At 42.6% G+C, this 22,374-nt stretch overlaps 1 protein-coding gene across 1 annotated transcript in view; it reads left to right on the plus strand.

Moving 5' to 3' along the window:
* Nucleotides 1-22,374, plus strand: part of STAB2 (stabilin 2) — a 944,658-nt gene that overhangs the window by 384,016 nt on the left and 538,268 nt on the right. Inside the window, exons 23-24 of the mRNA XM_078674824.1 lie at nt 794-974; nt 21,062-21,155. Of these exons, the coding sequence (XP_078530950.1) occupies nt 794-974; nt 21,062-21,155 (275 nt within the window). The remainder of the gene's footprint in view (nt 1-793; nt 975-21,061; nt 21,156-22,374) is intronic.

The raw sequence follows: 22,374 nt of genomic DNA on the forward strand, positions 1-22,374 counted from the left end.
ATTGACACGCATTTCCAGATTTAAAGATCCCTCTTTAATCTGGAAATGTGTCTCGTTCCATGGGTGTTACGTGGGAACACCCACAGCAACACCCATGGAATGCCCCTTCCACGTAAAGTGCTGCGTGTGAAGGGGCCATATTTACAAGGGGAGGTAAAGTCACGCAGGGTGGCTTTTCATCTACTTGTAAATATGAAGATGTGAAATGCGCCTCCAGTACATCACAAAAAGTGACGTACTGGTGGCGCAGAGGGTTTGTAAATCAGCCCTCAGTGATTTGCCCAGAATCACAGGATGTTGAGGCTACGCCGAGACTCGAAAGTGGCTCCCCTGCTCCAAAGTTGGCAGCACTGGCCATTACGCCACATCCTCTCCCCACTTGTGGGGTTTCATGGTTAATAATTAGTTCTGTTATAGGCAGCGCTAATAGGAGCAATGGGCTGGTGCAGGCTGCCTCGTGAAGAAAACCCCGGCACTTACTTTTTCACAAAATTAACAACTAGCTGGAAGTTTACCCTGTGGTTGAGGTAGGCTGGACCCTTGTTATGGAGGGCTTTGTAGGCATGTGTGAGTACTTTGAATTGGCATTGTTTGCTGATGGGAGCCAGTGTACGGGTTTTAGTTGAGAGGAGATGTGGGTGCGTTTCAGGAAGTCTACAATGACTGTTGCATTCTGGATGGTCATACATACTGACATCAGGCCAATGCCACTGCGTAAGGTCTTGACTTTGTCCCGGCTATCCACTGTGGGTAATTATGCATTTTGAATAACTCTCCTTTTCCCTGTCCGTAGAATGTTCCTGTTTACACGGGAGGTGTGACAACCGAGTGCAGAGCGATGGAAGGTGCATGAGCGGGACGTGCCGCCCCGGATATTCTGGGAGAAACTGTGACACACAGACCAAACCATGTGGACCCCAGATCACCTTTTGTCATGCACATGCAACATGCGATTTCAGTAGCGGTGCTGCACAGTAAGTACCTTCTTGCACTACCATACAGTTTATAGGGACTTTTAGCCAGTTTTGTATGGCAAACATGATTTATACCGCTACTAAATGCAGATTCCCAAAAAATAATAATCCGTCGTGCAATAAACACAAGCATTTATGGGACACACATTCAGCTTCGTTAATGGCCAAACGTGCTGAACAATTCCTAATGTGATGAATATAATAATAATCCATGAACTATACATAGGCACATTGCATCCCATGAAACCCCATGCCACGCAGTGCATCACGTGTTCATAACATGTGTGTGCCTTCTGCTGTGTAATCCACCACAACACATGCACCAATGCAGGCACCAAATGACTCATGGGCATGATATCATCTCGACTGACACTTGTAACTATTAAAGAGTCACCATACAATGTTGCATTCAAAATGAATACTTCCCCCACCCTATGTGCTTGCAAATATTACATTTCCCTCCTCATTTTAGCAGGAGTGTCCACCGTCGGTACCTTGACCTGCTTTGCTCACTGCACAAACTGTAAAACAATTTTGTACAGTTCGGCCTGACATTCAGACGACTATACAGGGATATATGACGTTACAACGCGGACTTTTACCACGCAGACCATTACCACGCATTTTTTACAAAGCAGGACCCTTTACCACGCATACCATTACAACGCTGGTATTTACAACGCAGGTACTATTACAACGCATACCATTACAACGTAAGTATAGGTAAGTAAATAATATGGTAAAATAATTATTAATAATATTTTTTTAAATTAATAAATTATTATTTTAATATTTAATATTTTAATTATTTATATTAATATTTAATTATTAATTTTTAAATATATATGTTAAAAATACCCCTGTACCCCAAAACCCAAACCCAGCCCTAAAACCTAAAAATACCCCTGAACCCCAAAACCCAAACCCAGCCCTGAACCCTAAAAATACCCCTGTACCCCAAAAACTGAAAACTGACCCTGAACCCTAAAAATACCCCTGCACCCCAAAAACTGAAAACTGACCCTGAACCCTAAAAATACCCCTGCACCCCAAAAACTGAAAACTGACCCTGAACCCTAAAAATACCCCTGTACCCCAAAAACTGAAAACTGACCCTGAACCCTAAAAATACCCCTGTACCCAAAAACTGAAAACTGACCCTGAACCCTAAAAATACCCCTTTACCCAAAAACTGAAAACTGACCCTGAACCCTAAAAATACCCCTGTACCCAAAAACTGAAATCTGACCCTGAACCCTAAAAATACCCCTTTACCCAAAAACTGAAAACTGACCCTGAACCCTAAAAATACCCCTTTACCCAAAAACTGAAAACTGACCCTGAACCCTAAAAATACCCCTTTACCCAAAAACTGAAAACTGACCCTGAACCCTAAAAATACCCATTTACCCAAAACCCAAACCTAAAATATTTTAAATAAAATTATATACTTACCAATACTTACGTTGTAATGGTATGCGTTGTAAAAGTACCTGCGTTGTAAATACCAGCGTTGTAATGGTATGCGTGGTCAAGGTTCCTGCGTTGTAAAAGTTGCGTGGTAAAGGTTGTATACCCTATACAGTATATTTAGCCCTTGGGGGTTTGTGCTTAACGCAGTGCAGCAATATTAACACCTGCCCTTGCCACTGGTGAAACCAACAAATCAAACGCACCTGCATCATGCCCCAGTGTTGATTGTGAAGGGGAAGAGAGTGTAATGCCCACTTACATTCTTAACAGATTTTTAAAATTAATTTTCACAAATGGTTTTTGTTATCAGTGACATACGTCCGTATTTCTGCAGCCCAGAGCGTTTAGCAACCTGGCTCTTTCTCCAGGTGTCCTGATGCTGCATAAAAGAGAGTGGCTGTCAGATTATCATACCCGCTCTGTGTGCTCGCTGTTGTCTTTTCTCTGGAGATGACGTGGGCCTCGCAGAATGCCAGACTGCAGCTCGTGAATAGCGCAGCATATTCAGGGATCTTTGGTAATCTAAGGACTTCATGCTCCTCTCTTGTCATACTAAACACACTTCCCTCTTGACATACTAAACACACTCCCGTGTTTTCTCTTATTGGGCCATCTCCCTCGCCTCTCTGCATTACCCTTGTTATGCACACCCACAAACAATGGCACTCTTTGTTTACACTACTATGTTACTCAAGGGAAGCCCAAACTCACCCTCGGTCAGGTCTATCCCACCTGAGCAAATAACACATTTGTTGCCACCCCTTCTGTGCTCTTGGTCTGTCCCCAGGCGAAGTTCATTCTCTCTCAGCAACAACATTTAAAATGATCTTATTTTTCATTGGTTTCATGAAATGAAATGAAATGAAAAGTGTTTTATAAAGCGCAGATAGCTGCCCAGAGGCATCCAAGCGCTATGACTGACAGTGTACAGACATCTGGGCAAGTAGCAGAAACAAGGAAAACGGATCTATTTATTAAACAAAAAAGTTTTCAGGTGCTTTCTAAAGGAGGTGAGATCTGAGTTGGACCTTAAATACAGGGGTATGCTGTTCCATAGCCTGGCAGCATTCAGGGGAAAAGAGCGGCCTCCCGACCTAGACCGTTTGACCTTTGGCACAACAGCACGGAAAGCATTGGTAGACCGTAGCTGTCTGCTAGGGAGGTAAGGGATGATTAAGGAGCGACTAAACGCTGGGCCAGTTTCCCAGAATGACTGATGAGCAACACAGAGGGATTTAAAACTAATCCTATCCGTAACCGGGAGCCAGTGCAGTCTTATTAAACCGGGTTTGACAGAAGTCCTACGGGGGATTTGAAGCAGGGTCCGGGCCGCACAGTTTTGGATCACCTGTAGTTTCCTCAGTATGAAGTCTGGGACTCCAAGATAAAGGGCATTTCCAAAGTCTAGTCTGGAAAGAATCAGTCCCTGTACAACAGTTTGTTTAACCTCAAATGGTAGTAGGGGGAGGATCTTCCTCAACATTCTAATGAGGCCAAAACAGGTGGCGGATAGCACGACAGCTTGATGATCAAACGTTAGGGACTTGTCCAGCCAAATGCCTAAGCTCTTAATAGCATCCTTGGGGACTGGGGAGGGCCCAAGCAGGCTGGCCAGATCTGGTCAACCGCAGATGGAACAGAGCTTCCCAGCAGCATGACCTCTGTCTTGTCCCCATTAGGTTTGAGACAAGACAGGGTCATCCAGCTGTTGACTTCACTTAGACAGCCCACTAGGTCCACCGTGCCCGCAGGGTCCTCGACCCGCGTCAAAGAGACCACCAGCTGGGTATCGTCCGCATAGGTTATGATCGTGATACCATATGGGTGGACGATCCCAGCCAGCGGCCTCATGTATACGTTAAACAACGTCGGGCTAAGCGAGGAACCCTGCGGAACTCCGCAGTCCAGGGGTCTGCTAGTGGAGGTGGTGTTTCCCTCAAAGACCTGAAAATTTCTATCGGTCAAGAAGGACCTAAGCCACTCCAACGCTCCTCCTTGAATCCCAATGTCCTGGAGACGCTGCAATAGGATTTCATGGTTTACAGTGTCAAAAGCGGCACTCCGATCGAGGAGGATGACTGCCACCGATCCTCCCCGATCCAAGATGCCTCTTGTTTCCTCCAGGACCGCCAATAAGGCGGATTCTGTCCCATGCTTGGGGCGAAAACCAGTTTGTGAGGGATCAAGCAGATGGTTCTTCTCTAAGAAATCGGTCAAGAGGCTGTTGATATATTTTTCCAATAACTTACTGACCCAAGGTAGCAAGGAAATTGGGCGATAGTTACTGAAGTTGTTAATTTCCATGTTAGGCTTCTTAACGAGTGCTCTCACCCTAGCCTCTTTCCATGCAGATGGAACTATACTGGTAGAGATTGAGGCATTAAGTACCTTCAGTATGACTGGAAGGATAGTATGACTAACAGCCTTTAAAAAGCTCGGGGGGGCGGGATCACTGGGGGAGCCCGATTTAACCTGGGGCATTAAGGTGGCTAATAAGTCCAAGTGCAACAGAGGGAAATTCTCCAGCACAGGTGACACATTGTCTATCGTGTCATGTTTGGGGTGCACCAGAGTGGCTACTGGGATATCTGAGTGGCTGGTTGGAAACGAAGAGTAGATAGAGTCTACTTTAATATAGAAAAAATCGGCCATCTCATTACAACGAGTCTGTAAGTTATCACTATTTATAGGGGGCTGGGGGAGGACAGTGAGACTTTTTACAATTCGGTAAATCTCCTTGGAGTTAGATCTAGCTTCAGAGATCTTTTGCGTATAATACCGAGATTGAGCTTTCTTAATCTCCAGCTTATAGTCTCTGATGGAATTTCTATATAGAGTTTTATCTGAATCAATATAGCCCAGCCGCCATTTCCTCTCTAACCTTTTGCACTTGCGTTTAATCTCCCTGAGCTCCTCAGAATACCACGGGGCCGAGATCCTGGATCTTTTAGCCCGAGTTGTTTTGACTGGGAGTATGGTGTTCAACGATCTAGTTATCCAATTATTGAATGCATCATTAGCTACCGAAGGATCTGTAGTAGTGGTAGGCATTGTAGCTTGTAGTTCATCGGTCCACTTATCTATTGGAAGTTTAGACCAATTTCGTGCGTCCCGTAGTCCTGTCGTAAGGGCAGGAGGTTTGTAGATGTACCAGGTTAGCGGGACTAGTCGATGGTCAGTCCACGGGAGCGCAATAGGGGGCTCTGTTACCAGATCGGGGCAGTTACTAAATACAGGGTCCAGCAAATGCCCTTTCACATGTGTAGGTAGAAGAACAAGCTGGGTTAGCTGTAATGCAGACAGGCCCGCAATTAGTTCTTGGGCCGCATGGTCACCAGTGTCTTCGAAGTGCATATTTAAATCGCCCAGCAGTGTAAAATTGGCAGAGGTGGCCGCAAGGTCTGCAACTGCTGCGGGCACGGAGTCTATAAACTGTTTAACCGACCCAGGAGGGCGGTAGACCAATGCTCCGGAAAAATTTGTATTAGGTGATAGTTCCAGACTAAATGACATGCTTTCACAGTCCAGGACGGAGGTGGGAGCGCAGCGGCAGGTATAGCCAAGTGCCCAGTGAAGGTCACCTCTGCTAATCTTTAACATTTCAAAATGTTCTGTACAAGTTACCATCAATCGCACTTTTCATTCAGACGTGTCTCTAGTCTGAAAAAATATACGGTAGATCTGAGCTGCCACCAAAAAGGTCTTAATATATGTGTTCGATCTGTCAGCCTTTGGGTGGTCTTGCCCTCAACCTTTTGCCTTCCTTCTCCACTTTTTGCTGATCTCGTTTTTGCAGGCCTTAGGACTTTGCACACTTTACCACTGCGAACCAATGCTAAAGTGCTTGTGCTCACACCTTAAAACATGGTAACATTAGTGTATCCCCAATTGGGATAAATAATACATATTTAATTTACCTATAAGTCCCTAGTAAAGTGGTGCTAAATGTACCCAAACCTGTAAAATAAATACTATAAGTAGGCCTGCAGCAATTATTGTGCTGCCCACTTAAGGAGCCCTTTAAACATGCCTCAGGCCTGCCATTGTAGCTCTTATGTGCAGTTTTTAAACTTCCAGTTCAACCTGGCAAAATAGACCTTCTGACAGGGTGTTATCTTCCTTTTTAAACCTTCTTTTTTAATACATATAAGTAACCCCTAGAGCAGACCGTAAACAGTCCACACAGCAGGGTGCAATGTATTTAAAATGTAGCTCATGTACTTTTAAGTTTTGCATACCCTGGTAGTGAAAAACTCTTACATATGTTTTTCAGTACTGCAAGGCCTACCTCTCCCATAGGATAACATTGGAGTTACCTAATTACATTTAAAAAACTGTAATTTTCCAAATTGAAGCAGGTAGCCAGTTTATGTTTGGTGTCTTTGGAACTGTAATGGAAAATCCTAACTTATGATGAAGGTGTATTTTGAATTGCAATTTTTAAAATGCAACTTTTAGAAAGTTAGCATTTTCCTGCCTTAGCCTTGTAGTGCCTGTAGCCTGTCTCTGGTCATATGACTGGATGTAGCTGACAGTTAGGTATTGTGTATTTCTGCTAGACACCTGCACAAAATAGAGAGCTTAGATGTGCGTGGATGGGCCTTCATTGGCAGGATAGGAGGGTGGGGCAGGATCCAGTCCTACTTTCAGTTGAATAGACTGTGTCCTGCATCCATACAAAGGGCTGCATACTCGATGCACTTAATCTTGAGGCTTGACAGGGAAGATAGGATGCCTGGGACTTCAACGGGAAACCTCTAGAAACTTCTCTCCCAATTCAAAGGCGCACCTGGGAATACATAAATAAATAATGGACTTCAGACACCAACTCAGTACACTTCTGGACCTGGGGATACACTGCCAAGAAGAAGGACTAATGTGCTGCTGAAGGGCTGCCACTCTGCTGTACTGCTGCTGTGCCGGGCTACTTACTTGCTGGACTGCTGCCTTACTGTGCTGGCCTCCTGCCCTTTGGCCTGGGTAAAAAGGACTGGACCTACATCTCTTGAACCCAGAACCTCAGAGTGACTCCAAGGTCTAGCTAGCTGGCTTCCTGATCTGAATTCCAACCAACCTGCTTCTGCATCTGGACTCTGCAATCTGTGAGTCTGCCCTACCAAGTTATGTTACCCCAGTCCTGAATCCTTCGGAGTGGGCCCAAGGTGTTTTTCCGGTGCAACTGACACCTCCTCTGCTGAGCGATGCATTCCAAAGTAGAACCGATGCATCTCCTTGGCTCAGCAGTGCATCTTCGAGCAAAACCGACGCATCAACTCTGTTGCATGGATTGAACCTGTTGCAAAAGACACGCATCGCTGCTGCATCCCACATCTGAGACTGACGCATCCCCTTCTCTAGCCAATGCTGCACAATGCTTTCCTTCTGCAAGCTCCTTGCATCCCTCATCAATGGCAGCCTTGAGAATGACGCTGAATTTCTGCAGCACAGCTTCACCTCTCATCAGAACCGACTCATCATCTTCACTTTGCCTCGCATCCTCAACACTAGCCTTCCACTGCAAGCCCCATTGACAGGATTCTCGACAACAATGCATCAGGACCTCGCACCAGAGCCGCGTTGCATCTCGGAACCAACACTTTACCTCTACTGCGCTGCACATCTTCGCAGATCCATGCATAGCTCTGCAACCTGGATTCAAGGTACTTTGTTTGGCAGGCCTAACTGGGTCAATGTAGCCGGCCAGCACTCGATCACGTTCGGCCTGGACTTGTGCCAAGCTACCTGAGGGTTGAGCAAGGGTTAATTTATGGTTTGTTTGTGATTTCACCCAAGGAGAATCGTGGTTGTTTCTTGAGAAGGGTTTCAACCCCCTCAACCAGTAACCCAATTTCTTGCAATATGAATTTGTGTTTTCTTTCATACGTTAACTGCACAAGGCTCATAACCAATTGTTCTCCTCATAATGCTTGTGAGGTCCTTGGCAGAGGCATCACGCTATTATATAAGGGTTAAAGTACCCTTTGCCCTACAGTGTAAGGTTATTGCAAGTCAGTGAGGAGTTCCATAACCATATAGAGTTCCTTTATAACGTTATGGAACTCCAAGCTGAATTGCAATATTCTTATGTGCGCTAGGGTGTTCTTACTCCCATAGAAATACATGGTCACACCATCACCTTTCTCACAAACTACTTAAAACCTTGGTGTGTAGCTCTTTGATATGAGACAGTGAACATGTTTCCAAACATGAAGAATAAAAATAAAACCTCTAGTGTAAAATTAAACACATCAAAAACATGTTCTTTTTTTATACAAATAGATATTAGAAACAGTTCAATAGAAGTCAGTTAAAAAAAAAGCTGCACTAGCTAGGAATGTGTAAAAATATGCTATAATTTCTCCAACTAGCTAATGAGTGCAGAAATAAACAGGTAGCAGAAGTAAGCAAAGCAACTTTCTGTTTTGGTTGCTTTAAACAGCTGCTTCAATTACACTCTGTGACATGACCTGACTTTCACCTCAGCTGCTGGCTCTTGCAGCAGGCATTTGAACGTCAGAACTCGACTGTAATAACTTATAATAGTATAGGACTGATGCCTTTTCTGTATAATCAATGACTGGGTGTGTTACAAGTCACTGATTATGAAGAAGCTAGATACTGGCGTTTATACAAGGATTACAGAATCCCAAGTATTAGAAAATAACGGCACACTACACAGTTTGACTGCTGTTGTTAACTGCTGCTCCCAAGACACTTTTTATTGATTACCTCACTTCATGTCAGGCTAATTCAAACTCCCACAAAAGGTGGGGTTTGGGCATCTGTGGCCACCCCTATTATTCCTGATCTGTGATATGCTCTCTTCACTCCGGGAGCGCACCTCCGATGTAACAGATGTTTTTGTTCAAGAGCAAGATGAATCGAACATTTCAAAGTTGCCCACTGATAGGTAGGACAATCTAAAAAAAAATCACATATATTAACTTTCCTTGTGTACTATTAACAAACTATCAAACTCCCGGGTGCCCACAACCAGGTCCAGAAAACTGTGCATTCCCTCTTTTACCAGTGTGGCTGAAGCTTTCTTAAAAGTGGAATCCATTGAACAAAAGGATGGGAAGAGGAGGCAAAAATAGCCACAAAAGTAATCTGTGGGAGCACATGGGCCAGATGGTGTTCCATACATGACCCAAACCCTTATCTTTATTAGGACCAGAGACCAGATATACAAAGCATTTTTTAAGTCCCCAATGGACTGATTCCCATAATCGGTCAGGTTGCGGCAGCAAAATGGCCTTTTGGTCTGTACAAAATTATTAATCTTTTACGAACTACTGAAAGGAAGCAGTAAGGCATTCGTAAACAAGAAGAGGTCCCTTCATCTTTGAGAATGTTGAAAAAAATATTTTTTATGAGTACTCATTTCCAGAAAAATAACATTGCTTTATTTAAAAGCCATCCCAGCCATGGTGGTCAGCATGCCACCGTCATTGTGATACGTTACACGAAGAGTATGCCGTTCCCCAAGGCGGACAATGAGTTACAGAGGCAGGAGGAGGGAAATCCTTTTTTTCTGAACTAGAGTCCTCACACACGCAGCAAGCTAGGTGTCATGCTTCATCATATGGACTTGCTCTTTGTCGGGTCGGCGCTGCAATACTCGACGGGCACCCATAAAGGGTCTCTTTGGCGAAGATCTTTTGTTCCTTGCCGTATGGTCCTGTGGGTGTGAGGGCCCTAAAAAACAGTGTAGATGTTATGTGGGTGAGTGACGTTAAAAAAGGTTGGACAATCCAAATAAAGTTTTTATTAGAGTGGTTATCCACCTTCTTAAAAGAAAACAGAGTGGCCGCTCTCTGGCTCTATGGTCCAGTGGAACTAGGCTTAACTCTCACAATGTGGTCACATTGTGGGAGTTGAGCTTAGAAAAGTTTATTTGGATTGTCCAATCTTTTTTGCTCGTAACTCGTTGTCCGCCTTGGGAAAGGGCATACTCTTTGTGTAACGTATTGACTGGGCTCGTATGCTGGACCCCGTTAATAAGCCCTATCAGTCCCCCTTCTTTGTTAGAGACCATCACTGTGACGGCAGCAAATCAGAGTGTTTCGCAATTTGCGACCTACCACATTAATATTCATGAGGTACGTAGAATTGTAAACCACTAGGAATCAGTATTTTGAGAACTGAACTATTAGTGTATAGCTCAGTGTCCAAAAATAAAATTAATTTGATAAAAGTCGGTGCCCAATTTTCAACCACTTTCGCCAAATCCATTCTTAGTACATCTGGCCCCGTGACTGTGTCCATGCTCTTTAAGGTTCTCTCCATCCAGTAGACGAACCGTAGAGGCACACATTCACTAGCATAATGAGCCACATGTTTATTCTCTATAACAGCGACTAATCATTGAAGAGATATTGTCCACACCGTGAGGTTTGGATTTTCTTCCTTCTTTTGCATTAGCCACTTGAGCAGCATTTGGCCAGATTGGAAGGTGAAGTGAAAGCCATGCAAAATTAGCTAAGATTTTTTCAATGTCCAAACTACAGATAAAGAATTCCTCTTAAAGGCAACCAACCCTGTTCCCTAAGAAGTAAGCTCATGCCTTGATCCTACATATTGGCCCTCCCTATTCTCAATGCGTTGAGGTAGCTCTTCCCCAAGTTCATGTTTTCATGGACTTGTTGGGATGATTAATTCCTTACTGTAGTCATGGGCCTCCAGCACAGGGACTTTAGAAAATGCCTTCTTCAGGACCTCAAGTTAATTCTTGTCATCAGGGGCTAAGTTGGTTTTAAGTGGTCTTTTTCATGGTTAATTTAACTCAATTTCTGTTTAACTCCCGCAAAAATGGTTGTGCTACCAAGTAAGTCTTACAATGACACTAACATATTTCTAATTTTCGAGAGCTTCCCAGACCACTTTGGATTGGACCTTTTATTTAGGAGGCTGTATCTTCCAACTGCCAACTGAGTAAACCATATAAACAAAATAAATTTGCCTTATCTGTCCCTTGGTCACTTTCCTAAGGTAAACCAAGCGGTCTTTTGGAATGACACAAAATATAGAACTGTAATTCACATAGGTGACCGTTAAATCATCCATCCAAACATATTAATTGGGCTTTGTAACACGATTCAGGGTATTCTTCAGTCCAGAGGACTCTCTTAAAATTGAAAACTGGCTTCAGGAGTCGAAAATCTTAATTTCCTTGTAGATCCAGGTTTGACAAATAACGGGCATGCTAGAAGACTAGCTCATTTCCTACTCAGGGCTTATGCGTTCCACTAATCATGCCCTTCAAGGATTTATTTAATGTCTACAAATAACTTCCAATTTATCCCAAATCCATCTGACACTCTCTTTATGTAAAGCAGAGTAAATGTGATGTCCTCTTAGTTCTGTTATGTAGTCCAACATGAATCGCACTGTACCTTGTTAATATGCAAAACGATGCCATCACTACTAAAGTGGAGGTGATCTTCCTTAAATGAATAGTCTTTCAAAACCTGGTTCCATGGTCCACAAACATCAGTTTGTAGCAATTATCAGTGGTAGGCTTAAGGTCCAAGATTTCTTTCAACACCATTCATTCCCGGCTCTCAAACGCTGTCCTCATCATGCATTACAGAGAAGTCTTGTCACTCCTTCTGCCTTTCCACATCCTTGGTAAGTAAGTCATCACTGACAGAGTACCATTATACAGATACCAACGATATCCTTTAAAAATGGCCAGGTAGCCTGTAATGGGTCTTGATGACAGCAAAGTGTGATCAAGCCAATAGAGCTTTTGCACTTCCATTAATATGTAGCTGACAACCTTCAATGGCCCTAACTTGAAGTATTCTAAGATATCTTTGTATGATCAGGATTCTGCAGGACTTCATATGTCTAACATTATTCCTCATTATCCAACAACTTACCGATTTCGGTGCAGCATAAACCAGAGTTCCTTAGTACCAACTATGAGTCCGACTAAACTTTTAAATCCACTCTAAAGGGGGTAGAGGACAACGTCCTACCCCGGCTTCCCCAAATTGTCACTATCCACACAAAAGAGAGGTCGGAATGGAGGATGTGGCTTAATAATTTAGTGCAAGTGGCATGTGCTCAGTGCGTGAAAACTGCTCTCACTCACAAATTGTGACAAGCTTCATCATCGGGCTTGTTAACGCCTTAGGTGGAGCAAGGGGGAGGGGAAGACAATACAAACATAAAAATATTTGCGGCATCAACAAAACAGTAAATGTGCAGTGTGTGATTGCTAAAACTAGCTCGGTTATATCCGCAGTTCTGCTTTTTTCCTGGACTACCCGGCCAGGGTTAAAAAAAGGATAGGATGGTGGTGAAAGAAGATTATTAGTACCCGTTCTCACCTCCTTACTGCATGAGTGGCGACATGTTTCCGCTGGTTTACCTTAGCCCTCAATCCAAATCCAAATCCAATGCAATGCCAGGCAGCGGTCTCATCTTGAATAATGTGTGACTACAGGGAGCCGCTCCTACTCCCACGCCAATGTGAGCTCACTTACTGATGAAACTCGATACAACAAGAGTGTTAGTTACATATCCCCTAAATGGAAAGGGAAATACCCATTATTAACCTACAAAATTAAGGTAGGACAGGAGGGGTCTTAAGGGAATCCTTGATAGCATGACTCCAGTAGTTCTCAGTCTCCTACACATGTGCATAATACTCCCCTGAGATGCTTGATGAAAGTGTGATGAAATCCAAACTCCTAGTTACAAGTTCTGGTTGCAGCAACTTAGCATAGTAAGTGCTTAGCAAGGAACCATCTGAAAAATGGGGAATTTAATATTCAGTGGATCCGAGATGGTCACACCAGAGTCCACTTGCGCTGTGGTAAATGTAGTTAGTCTTAATTCGACTTCTGTGCTTAACACAAAACCTCACATGTTGCAGCACGCACTCTCTACATGCACTACTGACCTCTTCTGCAGCGGAAACCTTGAGCACCTCAGAAGTTCAGAGTAGGGCGTCTCTGCATGCATCAAGTATAAACCGGTGAGCCTGGATCAAGAATCATGACATCTTGTTTCAAAGAGCTAATGGTAAAAGTGGACTTTTTCAGCATCATGATAGTGTTCTATGAAGGTGTGTTTTCACCTCTTTCCTAAATTGAAGCAGTGTTGGGGTAGTCCTGGTGGATATTGAAATGTTGTTCCAGATCCTGGGTGAAACGATGGAGAAGGCATGTTGCCCTGTTTCTTCTTTTTTTGCATTTATTTGTCTCCAGTCATTAGGCTCCAGGTTGAGGGTGTGCCGAGAGTCAGCAGAAAAGGTGAGCTTGTCAGCAAGATGGGCAGGTGTGCTGTTCAGGATGGCATTGTAGATGATACGTCTTTTTTTGATGATGGTGCAGGCTTGCAAGGGAAGCCAGCGGCATAGGCATGTTTCTTCGCGACCTTGATGATATGTCTAATAGCACATAAAATGCTTTTATGGAGGCCAAAGTGGAGACTGGGAGGCAGTAGAGCAGAGCATTGTCACCACCCAGATGTGAGAGTGTGAGCTTAAATAGCAGTTCTAAAGTGAATTTCTGGGAGGAATGATTTCACTTTCTTTGGTAGAGACAGCTTGTTACAATGTCACCATACAACTGTTTTTTTAATGTATTCACTCAACAGCATACCACATGGCACATTTATGACCTGACTAGTAGAATAATTCTGTACGAGTTTATAAGCTTTGTGATGTGGGACTGGGTGGGAAGGATAATTAAGAATGTGCATTGAAATGTGATCCTTAGATTTGCAATGCACACCGACCTGTCTCTGAGCATATCTAGATCACAGATATAGCAGGAGTGCTGGGATGACCTTGCCTAGACAATTCTGTGAGTGCAAAACGGCACATCTAATGTCGATGCCGCATAGTGCTGCATGCGATCGGTTATATTCTATAGGGGAATTGCATAGAATGTGTGTTAATCGTAGACAGCTGTTGCAGTGTTTTTCTTCCAGAATCTATGTTAAGAAAGTTAGTTAGAAACCTATCACTCTCGTTTACCTCAGCTACAAACACCAGTTCTCTTAGGTCCTCTGATGGGTTTTGCTCCGTTCTGCAAGGGACTAGAATAATCCGGTGATCAACAGTTATCATATGAGGACCTGGAATAGATAATTGTTACCACATTTCTATAACCTTTCATAATCTAGCATTTCTCATTTTGTAAAATTTAGTTTGAGACAGATTCAATACACAGAAGTAATGAGGCAGAATCAACGGAGGAAAATGTTTATAGACCCTATATCTATGCCTCAAGAGTACTGAAATGCAAAAGCATGATTAAACAGATCAGATTTATAGCGATTCAAATTGTACTGCAATCAAAGCACATACACGTGATATCTTCCACAGCCGAGGGAAATTTGTGAATAGAGAATAGAGAAAGCTTCAAAGCAGAATCAGTTGTTTGTGGTAGAAAGCAAATTAGTGAGAGATCATATGTTTCTGACTTTTCCAGTTCTAGTCCTAAGATAGGGCATTGCCCTGCCCGCTCTGCAGCACAATACCGCAGCAGGTGTCAGGAATCCCTTCAGACAAAAGGTTTTCCTTGCGCTTGCTTACCAGCCTGTAGCAACGCAGGACAGTGTCACAGTTCGCTTAATGTCTAAGGATCCACTTCATCAGTCTCAAAAACACCCAAAACGAGTGGTAGCAGCATGAGCCAATGGTGTAAGCCAGTAGCTCTTCCTTGTTTTGACAATTTATACCCCAATATTCCAGGTTTACTCCCCTTATCTTATCAAATTTGTCGGATCATTTACTTCCATTGGCGATATGATGTGATTGATAAAAGTATACAAATCTGGAAAGATTAGGTAATCCATTTCTTGCAATTTTCTTATGATCACTGTATTTCAATTGGGTACTGACTGGGGCCGACCAAACCAGTCTTGCGCACTCTCCCTTTTTCTCTATGTAGGCTGCTGCATGCAGCTTACATAGAGAAAATGCTCTCCGCTGTGCCTCACCAATCACAGTGTTGTGATTGGCTTAGGGGAGGGAGCCTGCCTGTGGCTGCTTTCTATTAGGACCTTGCTACTGCCTGGACCTGAGGCGCACGGTTCTCAGGACCCGGTAATGTAACTTTATTTTTTTTATTATAATCCCCAACCCCCGCAAGTCCCCTACCCGTGACTGCCATGTTCCACCGGCCACGACTGTTGTTGATAATAACTGTGCGCTAATAATGGGAAGTGTATGAGGAGTGGGTTGTGGAGGATTGATCTTGAATATGCAATGTCAGGCGTCCAAACGGAAGAGCTAAAGGGAGAGGCTGTTGGGTAACCCCATAAAGTGTTCCTCGTGGTAGGCTTGCCAATTATCTGGCTAGGCACTGTTGTGGGGAAGTATCTTTCACAAAGCTTTTGAAATTGAGGAGCAGGTCGTCCTGTCTGTTGCATATAAGGCGCTTCCTAAGGCCTTTGGCCTCCTCCCCTCTCAGGGCTTTTGCATTCAGCTTTGGCCTACTTTAGCGATGTGTGCCATCAGACTGCCACAGAATGAGGCACATGAGCTCTCCACTTCAATGTTATGGTTTGCTTGGTTAGCAATAGGGCCATGTTTAGGAACTCATAACTTATCATTCTTAGTATATTTGAAGGGACCCAGGGCACAGACCTCCCAACTCCCAAGTTTGGGACAGCCAGTGATGCTAATGAGCATGCCAGTGACTAATAGCCAGTAGTTTAAAAAGGGTGTTACATTGAGCTATATATGAATCTGGCAATGTGAGAGACCATGGACGGATACACAAGTACGGATACACAAGTACCTTTTCCCATTCCCTGTCACATAATACCCTTCTCTGTTTCCCACTCTTTGCGCAATCCCTTTAGCGGGACCTGCATATCCTCCCCCAAGTCTTTATTGATCCAGCTCACTAGTCTGAGGCTACTGCCTAACATGAATAGGCTCTGAATGAGGGCAAATGTTTGAGGCTCCTCTGTAGATATTTCCCAAATGGTTTGGCATCTATGTTCATATTTCTATAGGCCAAGAATTGACATTTATGGATGGTAAATTGTTCCAGAATAAGGACAAGTGTTAGGAGTTGACCACCCTTAAACAGGTCGCCTAATATTGTGATGCTGGCCTAACTCCAGGGACCTAGCTCACCTGCAGAGAAACTACCCTTATGTTTTGGTAAGCCCAGAAGAAGAAAGGAGGTGTGTAAGGTACTATTGTCATTAGTGAGGGGCAGACTCCTTTGAAAGCATTTCTTGGCTAACTGTACCAGCCGAGGTTGCCCCCTTCCAATTCTGGCTCATGTGAGAATATGTGCTCGGGCTGTAGTGGGCCCTGCCCTGTGCCATCTTATGAGAGCCCTGTGAACCATCAATTTACCCGATGTAGCTGAACCACTGGTTAGTAGTGTTCAGAGTTGGAGTCCCGAGTTGCAGCTTGGCTAATGCCACTTTGTGGCTGCCAATGTAACTAACGAGGTCCCCAAGCCACATGTCAAAGTCCAGAAAGAGTTTTCTTGTGAGGTAGAGTGGGAAGTTGCTGAAGCAGTACAGGGGACAAGGGAGCATTATCATTTTAAAAGGCACAACTCTGGTTTGCCTAGCTGCCACTTTATACAGCATTGCCTTTTTACTGCTGGACTCCCAAGTTGAGAAGTACTGGCAGATAGCAGATATACCAATTAATAACTTGTTAAGGCTAATGGATAGGACAATAAATATTCCAGCACACATCTCTCTGTGTTTTTCTTCCCCATTCTGGGGCAGAGGGGGTCGCAAGACTTACTTGGTTTCCCCGGAGAGAGACGGAACTGTCTCATTAGTGTCTCTCTATCATGACATGCTCAGGCCGCCTTGAAGATTGTAACTCTTCGGCTCGTCGCAACACATGGCGGGATGATGAGGCTGCTTTATCAAGGCACCTTTGCAGCCAGCTGGCGGGATGGAACATGAAAGAAGCATGGCATGAGCCTCAGCCCCTCTGAGTGGATTCGGTGAATGATTGGTGGGGTGAAAAGAGCAAGAAGCATGCAGAGCAGTAGGGAGGGATGGAGGGTGAGACACCTCAAAAGCGATTGAACAAGCTCGAGATAGAGAGACTGTGAGAGAAAGCATGAAAGATGGATAAAAGTGGTAAGGGAAATCTCAGAATTTGGTCTTGCTGAATGGCTTTTTTCAAAACTATTTAGTGAAAGACATAGATGAGAAAATTCCACAAACATGACGTTAGGCACAAATGTCGCTGCTGTTTCTGATAGCAAAGTATATGTATTTGTATAAACTGGAAAGCTAATGTTTGGGGACAAAATGGTGGCATTAAATATATTGGATTCATACATTTCCATGGTTATTCACTTTCAGATCCTGTTATTGGTCTTGTTATGAGTGTCTGCTTAATGTTGATGCTGTTATTTTATTATTTGTTAACACACGCATGACACATGGTGATAATCCAACTCTCCCTAAATTCCCTTTAAAAGTCGCTGCTGCTGCCCCGCTCGCTGTAAACACTTTATTGTCTATAAGCAACATCCACGGTGATGTGTACTGTGTCAACACTGATGTCCCATAGTGGACACTGTCTGACTTCACAACATTCATTTAGGGCTTGGCAAACGCAAGATGTGTCCTGCATTTCGGCCTCGCAGTAACTTGTGGTTAAAACAGCAGGAAATGTAAGCTGACTCCGGTGCCTGCTTCTCTTATGTTGGGTTGGGTTCTGTTGAGTTGTGCGGTATGTTGAGGTGGTATATTATGTGACATTTTGTTATGCTGCTTTAAGCTATGCTATGCTATGTTAAGTTACTTAAACTATACCATGCTTTGTTATGCTATGCCGCGTCATTTGTTATGTTAATGTGTTGTGACGTGTCACATTAACCCATGTTATTAAGTCACAGTGTGCCATAATGTGTTGTTGTATGTTATTTTGTTTGGCTTCGTTGAATTATGTTATGATGTGCTTTGCTGTGTTTTGCTATTCTGCTGTACTATGCTTGCTAGGATGAGTTATCATATGTCGATATTTCAAAATCCTTGAATAGATTTTGAATTATTCTCTCTTATTACACAGTGCTGGGTCAAAACCAAAGTAACCCTTTGCTTCTTAAATTTGTTAACACAAAGCATTTAATATCACTACGTTTACACATCTCATTTCTTTAGTTCTTAGAAACAGAGTTGATCTAACAGCATGCACCCTAATTTTCATAATATTGGCAAATATGAAACTAAGATTTGTTTTACTAACTGTTTAGCTATACGGATTTTAATCGAGAAGTTGCATATCAAGTCGAACACTAATGTGATAAATTAGAGACTCTTACACAACCTGTAGTATTATATTATACACCAGAAAGACTTACACAAAGTCAGGTCTCACATTTAGACATCAAGAAGTGGTACACAAAGTGTAATCCTACAGCTATACACCAGGAAGATTTATACTTTATATAATCTTACAGTTATGTGCAAGACACCGATAGTTATTGTAGATTTATAATTAGTTACTAGTACAGCTTACACAGAATAACCTTGTAGGTTTACAACAGGAATAGTTAGTGAGTAGTCCTATACACCAGCAAACAATATACAAATTATAAAACTTACTCATACAACTAGAAGGCGATGAACATAGAAGAGAGACATACAAGGTTGTGCTGGTGTTTGACAGGGACATAGCAAGGCAATGAACATAGAAGGGAGATGTACAGGGGCGTGATGCTGCTTGACAGGGAAATAGCAAGGAAATTAACAATTGCCTTATTAACCTTCCTGCATTCTCAAATTTGCTTGGAAATGCACAATTTATCCACTCTTTTTTCAAATTGTTCTCAAGGGGAGAATCCCCCCAAAACTCTCCGTAGGTTGTTCGGGCTCGCTTGCTACGCTCTCTCGCGGCAGTGCAGTACAATCATTTTTTTACGCCTTACCACTTTCTAATCTCGCCAGCCACCACTGAGTAAGGAGAGAGTCTATTGATGGCTAGAACATAAGTGGAAAGTTTACAAAAGATTCCCATAGGCTTCCGATGGCACATTTCACAAGCTTAATGCTAGATGAGAAAGCAAACCCTTTGAGGTCTAAATGGAACAACAGCTTAGGCATGAAAACTTTGCTAAAATACGAATGTCATATGTTTCAAATTACATTAATTCTTCAAATTAGGAAATACAATGCCTGCCTGTGACTCTCTCTTAATATGTTAGTATTAAATACTACTAAAAAATTCAAAGTACACAGTGTCATTTTAAGATTATTATGTATCCCTTAATAGTTTGCAGTTATAATTCTTCTTTTGAAAACCGTCATATATATTTTTTGCATAATCTTTACGAAAAACATGCTTTCTCTCAGCCTAGTGCATCTTCTACCTGTTTCATTAATATAATTTCACATTTTACTTATTTTACTGGATTTAGATCATATTTGCCCACAGCTAAACACAATTAAAATTACATGTCGTTAAAGCAATTCTCTCAATGTTACCCTGGTTTTCAAAATGTTCTATGCACATAAAACATAGCATTTATTTTATTTATTTATTTTATTTTATTTTTAACATTTATAAAGCGCACTCTTACCGAACGGTGTCCTAGCGCTGTAATGATAGCTCCCCTAGCTAAGCCTCAGGTTTAATTTGTAAACAACCACGTTTTCAAGCTTCTCCAAAACGTCATAAGGTCCGTGGACAGTCGGAGGCCCACCGGGAGGGCATTCCAGGCCAGAGCAGCCCCTCGAAAAAAACTTCTGCCCCCCCAACACACTTTCCTAATGCGTGGGGTCTTAATCAGCCCAAGCGCGGCAGACCTGAGGAGTCTCCCTGGTCTGTACCAGTGAAAATATTGCCCAAAGAATGGTGGGCCAATTCCATGGACTGCCTTAAAAACAATACACATTGTTTTGAATAAAATCCGCTTCCGTACTGGGAGCCAGTGAAGCTTCACCAATTCCTGCGAGATGGGGGCGAACTTAGGTAGGCCTGTGAGAAGGCGAGCTGCTGCGTTCTGTAGTATCTGCAGCTTGTTGAGCACTCCTTGCTGGGCTTCAAGGAGTAGGCTATTGCAATAATCAAGTCGTGACAGCACTAGGGCCGCCACCACCGCTTTTTTGCAGTCTTCTGGTAGGAACGGGAGGACTTTCCGGAGGATTTTCAACGTCCAATGAATGGATGAGGATAGGGCGTTTACTTGAGGTCTGAAAGAGAGTCTATCATCTATCACGACCTGTAATGTTATACTATTTGTCATTCAAAAAATTGCAGATACTAACATTCTGCATGCTTTTATGATGCAGTATCTAAATCAGACTTTGCACATCTAATTTATTTTTTCTCAGTATATGAAACTTTCACACATTTGTCATAGCCGTATATAATTGTCAGAATCATTTTCTAGGGTAGAATTTGGTAACGATAGATGCAAGATAACATCAACACTCTATCAGAGCCTAATTCATGTCGAATTAGTCATCTGTATGTCTAAGAGCTATACATGAAACTATAACGATTTGGTGGATAATGAAACTATATAGCTAAACCTTTTTTGTGAATAATGTATTACCTAAATAGTTAAGCAAACACAATGAAAATGACTCATAATGCATTATAATAATGAATATGTACTTCTTAGATCCGCTCATATTGTCTTCCATATTTTTAGATGCACTTGTAAACCTGGATATGAAGGTGATGGAATGACCTGCACTGAAGTAAATGCTTGTGCCTCGTCAAGTGGAGATGTCTGCAACAGCAATGTAAGGCAAAGATTTTGTTTTAATGAATTAAATTGCTTTCATATTTCATATTTAAGGACGGGTGTGGATAATCAAATAGGTATGGAAATATAAATGTTGTTGAACTGTGACTAGTGTCAGCTCGGACAAGTTGTCTCTGTAAGATGCGTGTGTGCTTTTCTGGCAAAGCCTACTGGTCACCTAGAATCCAGTGGACTGGGGCCCAAACAAATTGGTCTAGTGAACAAGAAGTATGGAAAATAAATGAGAGGTGGATGGAATCAGCAAGAAGGCGAAATAAGGATAAAAGGTAAATATTCAGGAAAATGACTATTGTTTTATGTGTACTTTATCACAGTAAGTACAAAACAAAAGGGTTGCAGTGTCATTTGCAGAACTTTTCAATAACCACAATCTTACACGATGTCTACTCCTTGGTGGGCAGGTATAGTGAGTTTCTTTACAAGGCCATCCTTGTTTATGAGGTAATGGAGGTAAGCGGCACTCCAACTTCCTCAGCCTATTTTCTTTATTAAAAGACATGTTTTGTAGGCACATGGTTATCCCCCACTTGTCATCTTGGAATTGAGGCTAGTTTCTACAGTGATTACATTTCATGAATATGTTTAAATGCTTCACACACACTAATGAAGTTAAGGCATACAACTACTATAATGTCAAATTAATGTATTATTTATTTCTGAGTTTTATATAGTGCGAACATGACCATTTTGTGTGACAGAGGGCTTTACATTATTAGGGAAAGGTAGTTTTGCAACAGCAATTACTGGTATATATAGTGTAAATACATACATTTTGTAAAGTTACATAGGCAAATAAATGGGAGATAGATAGGAACATAATTTCGTTAGGAAGTATTGGTGTCTGCGGGTATTAAAGGTGTCAAGGCGGTGGTTCAGGGGTTAGGAAAGCAGAGAACTTCCAGAGTCTCAGTGATATGGATGAGGTGTGATAAAATAGAGCATTGTACAGGCCTGTAGACATCTCAAGTGAGGAGAGGGGGTAGGACCTCAGTGTGAGAGGAATCCGTTGCTTAGTATAATTTTTACATCATTCCTGTTGATGAAAGTGGAGGGATCACTCCTGATCCCCGGAGGCAGGGAGTTCCAGGTTGTGGGAGCAATTCCAGAAAAAGATTGCTTGTAGGTTTTCTTATTTTAAAACATTTTTGTGGTTTAAGTAGTAGGAAAATTGTGCTTCTAGAATATATGTTTCCACC

This window comes from Lissotriton helveticus, chromosome 1_1 (assembly GCF_964261635.1).
Source record: "Lissotriton helveticus chromosome 1_1, aLisHel1.1, whole genome shotgun sequence".
Taxonomy (NCBI): Eukaryota; Metazoa; Chordata; class Amphibia; order Caudata; family Salamandridae; genus Lissotriton; species Lissotriton helveticus.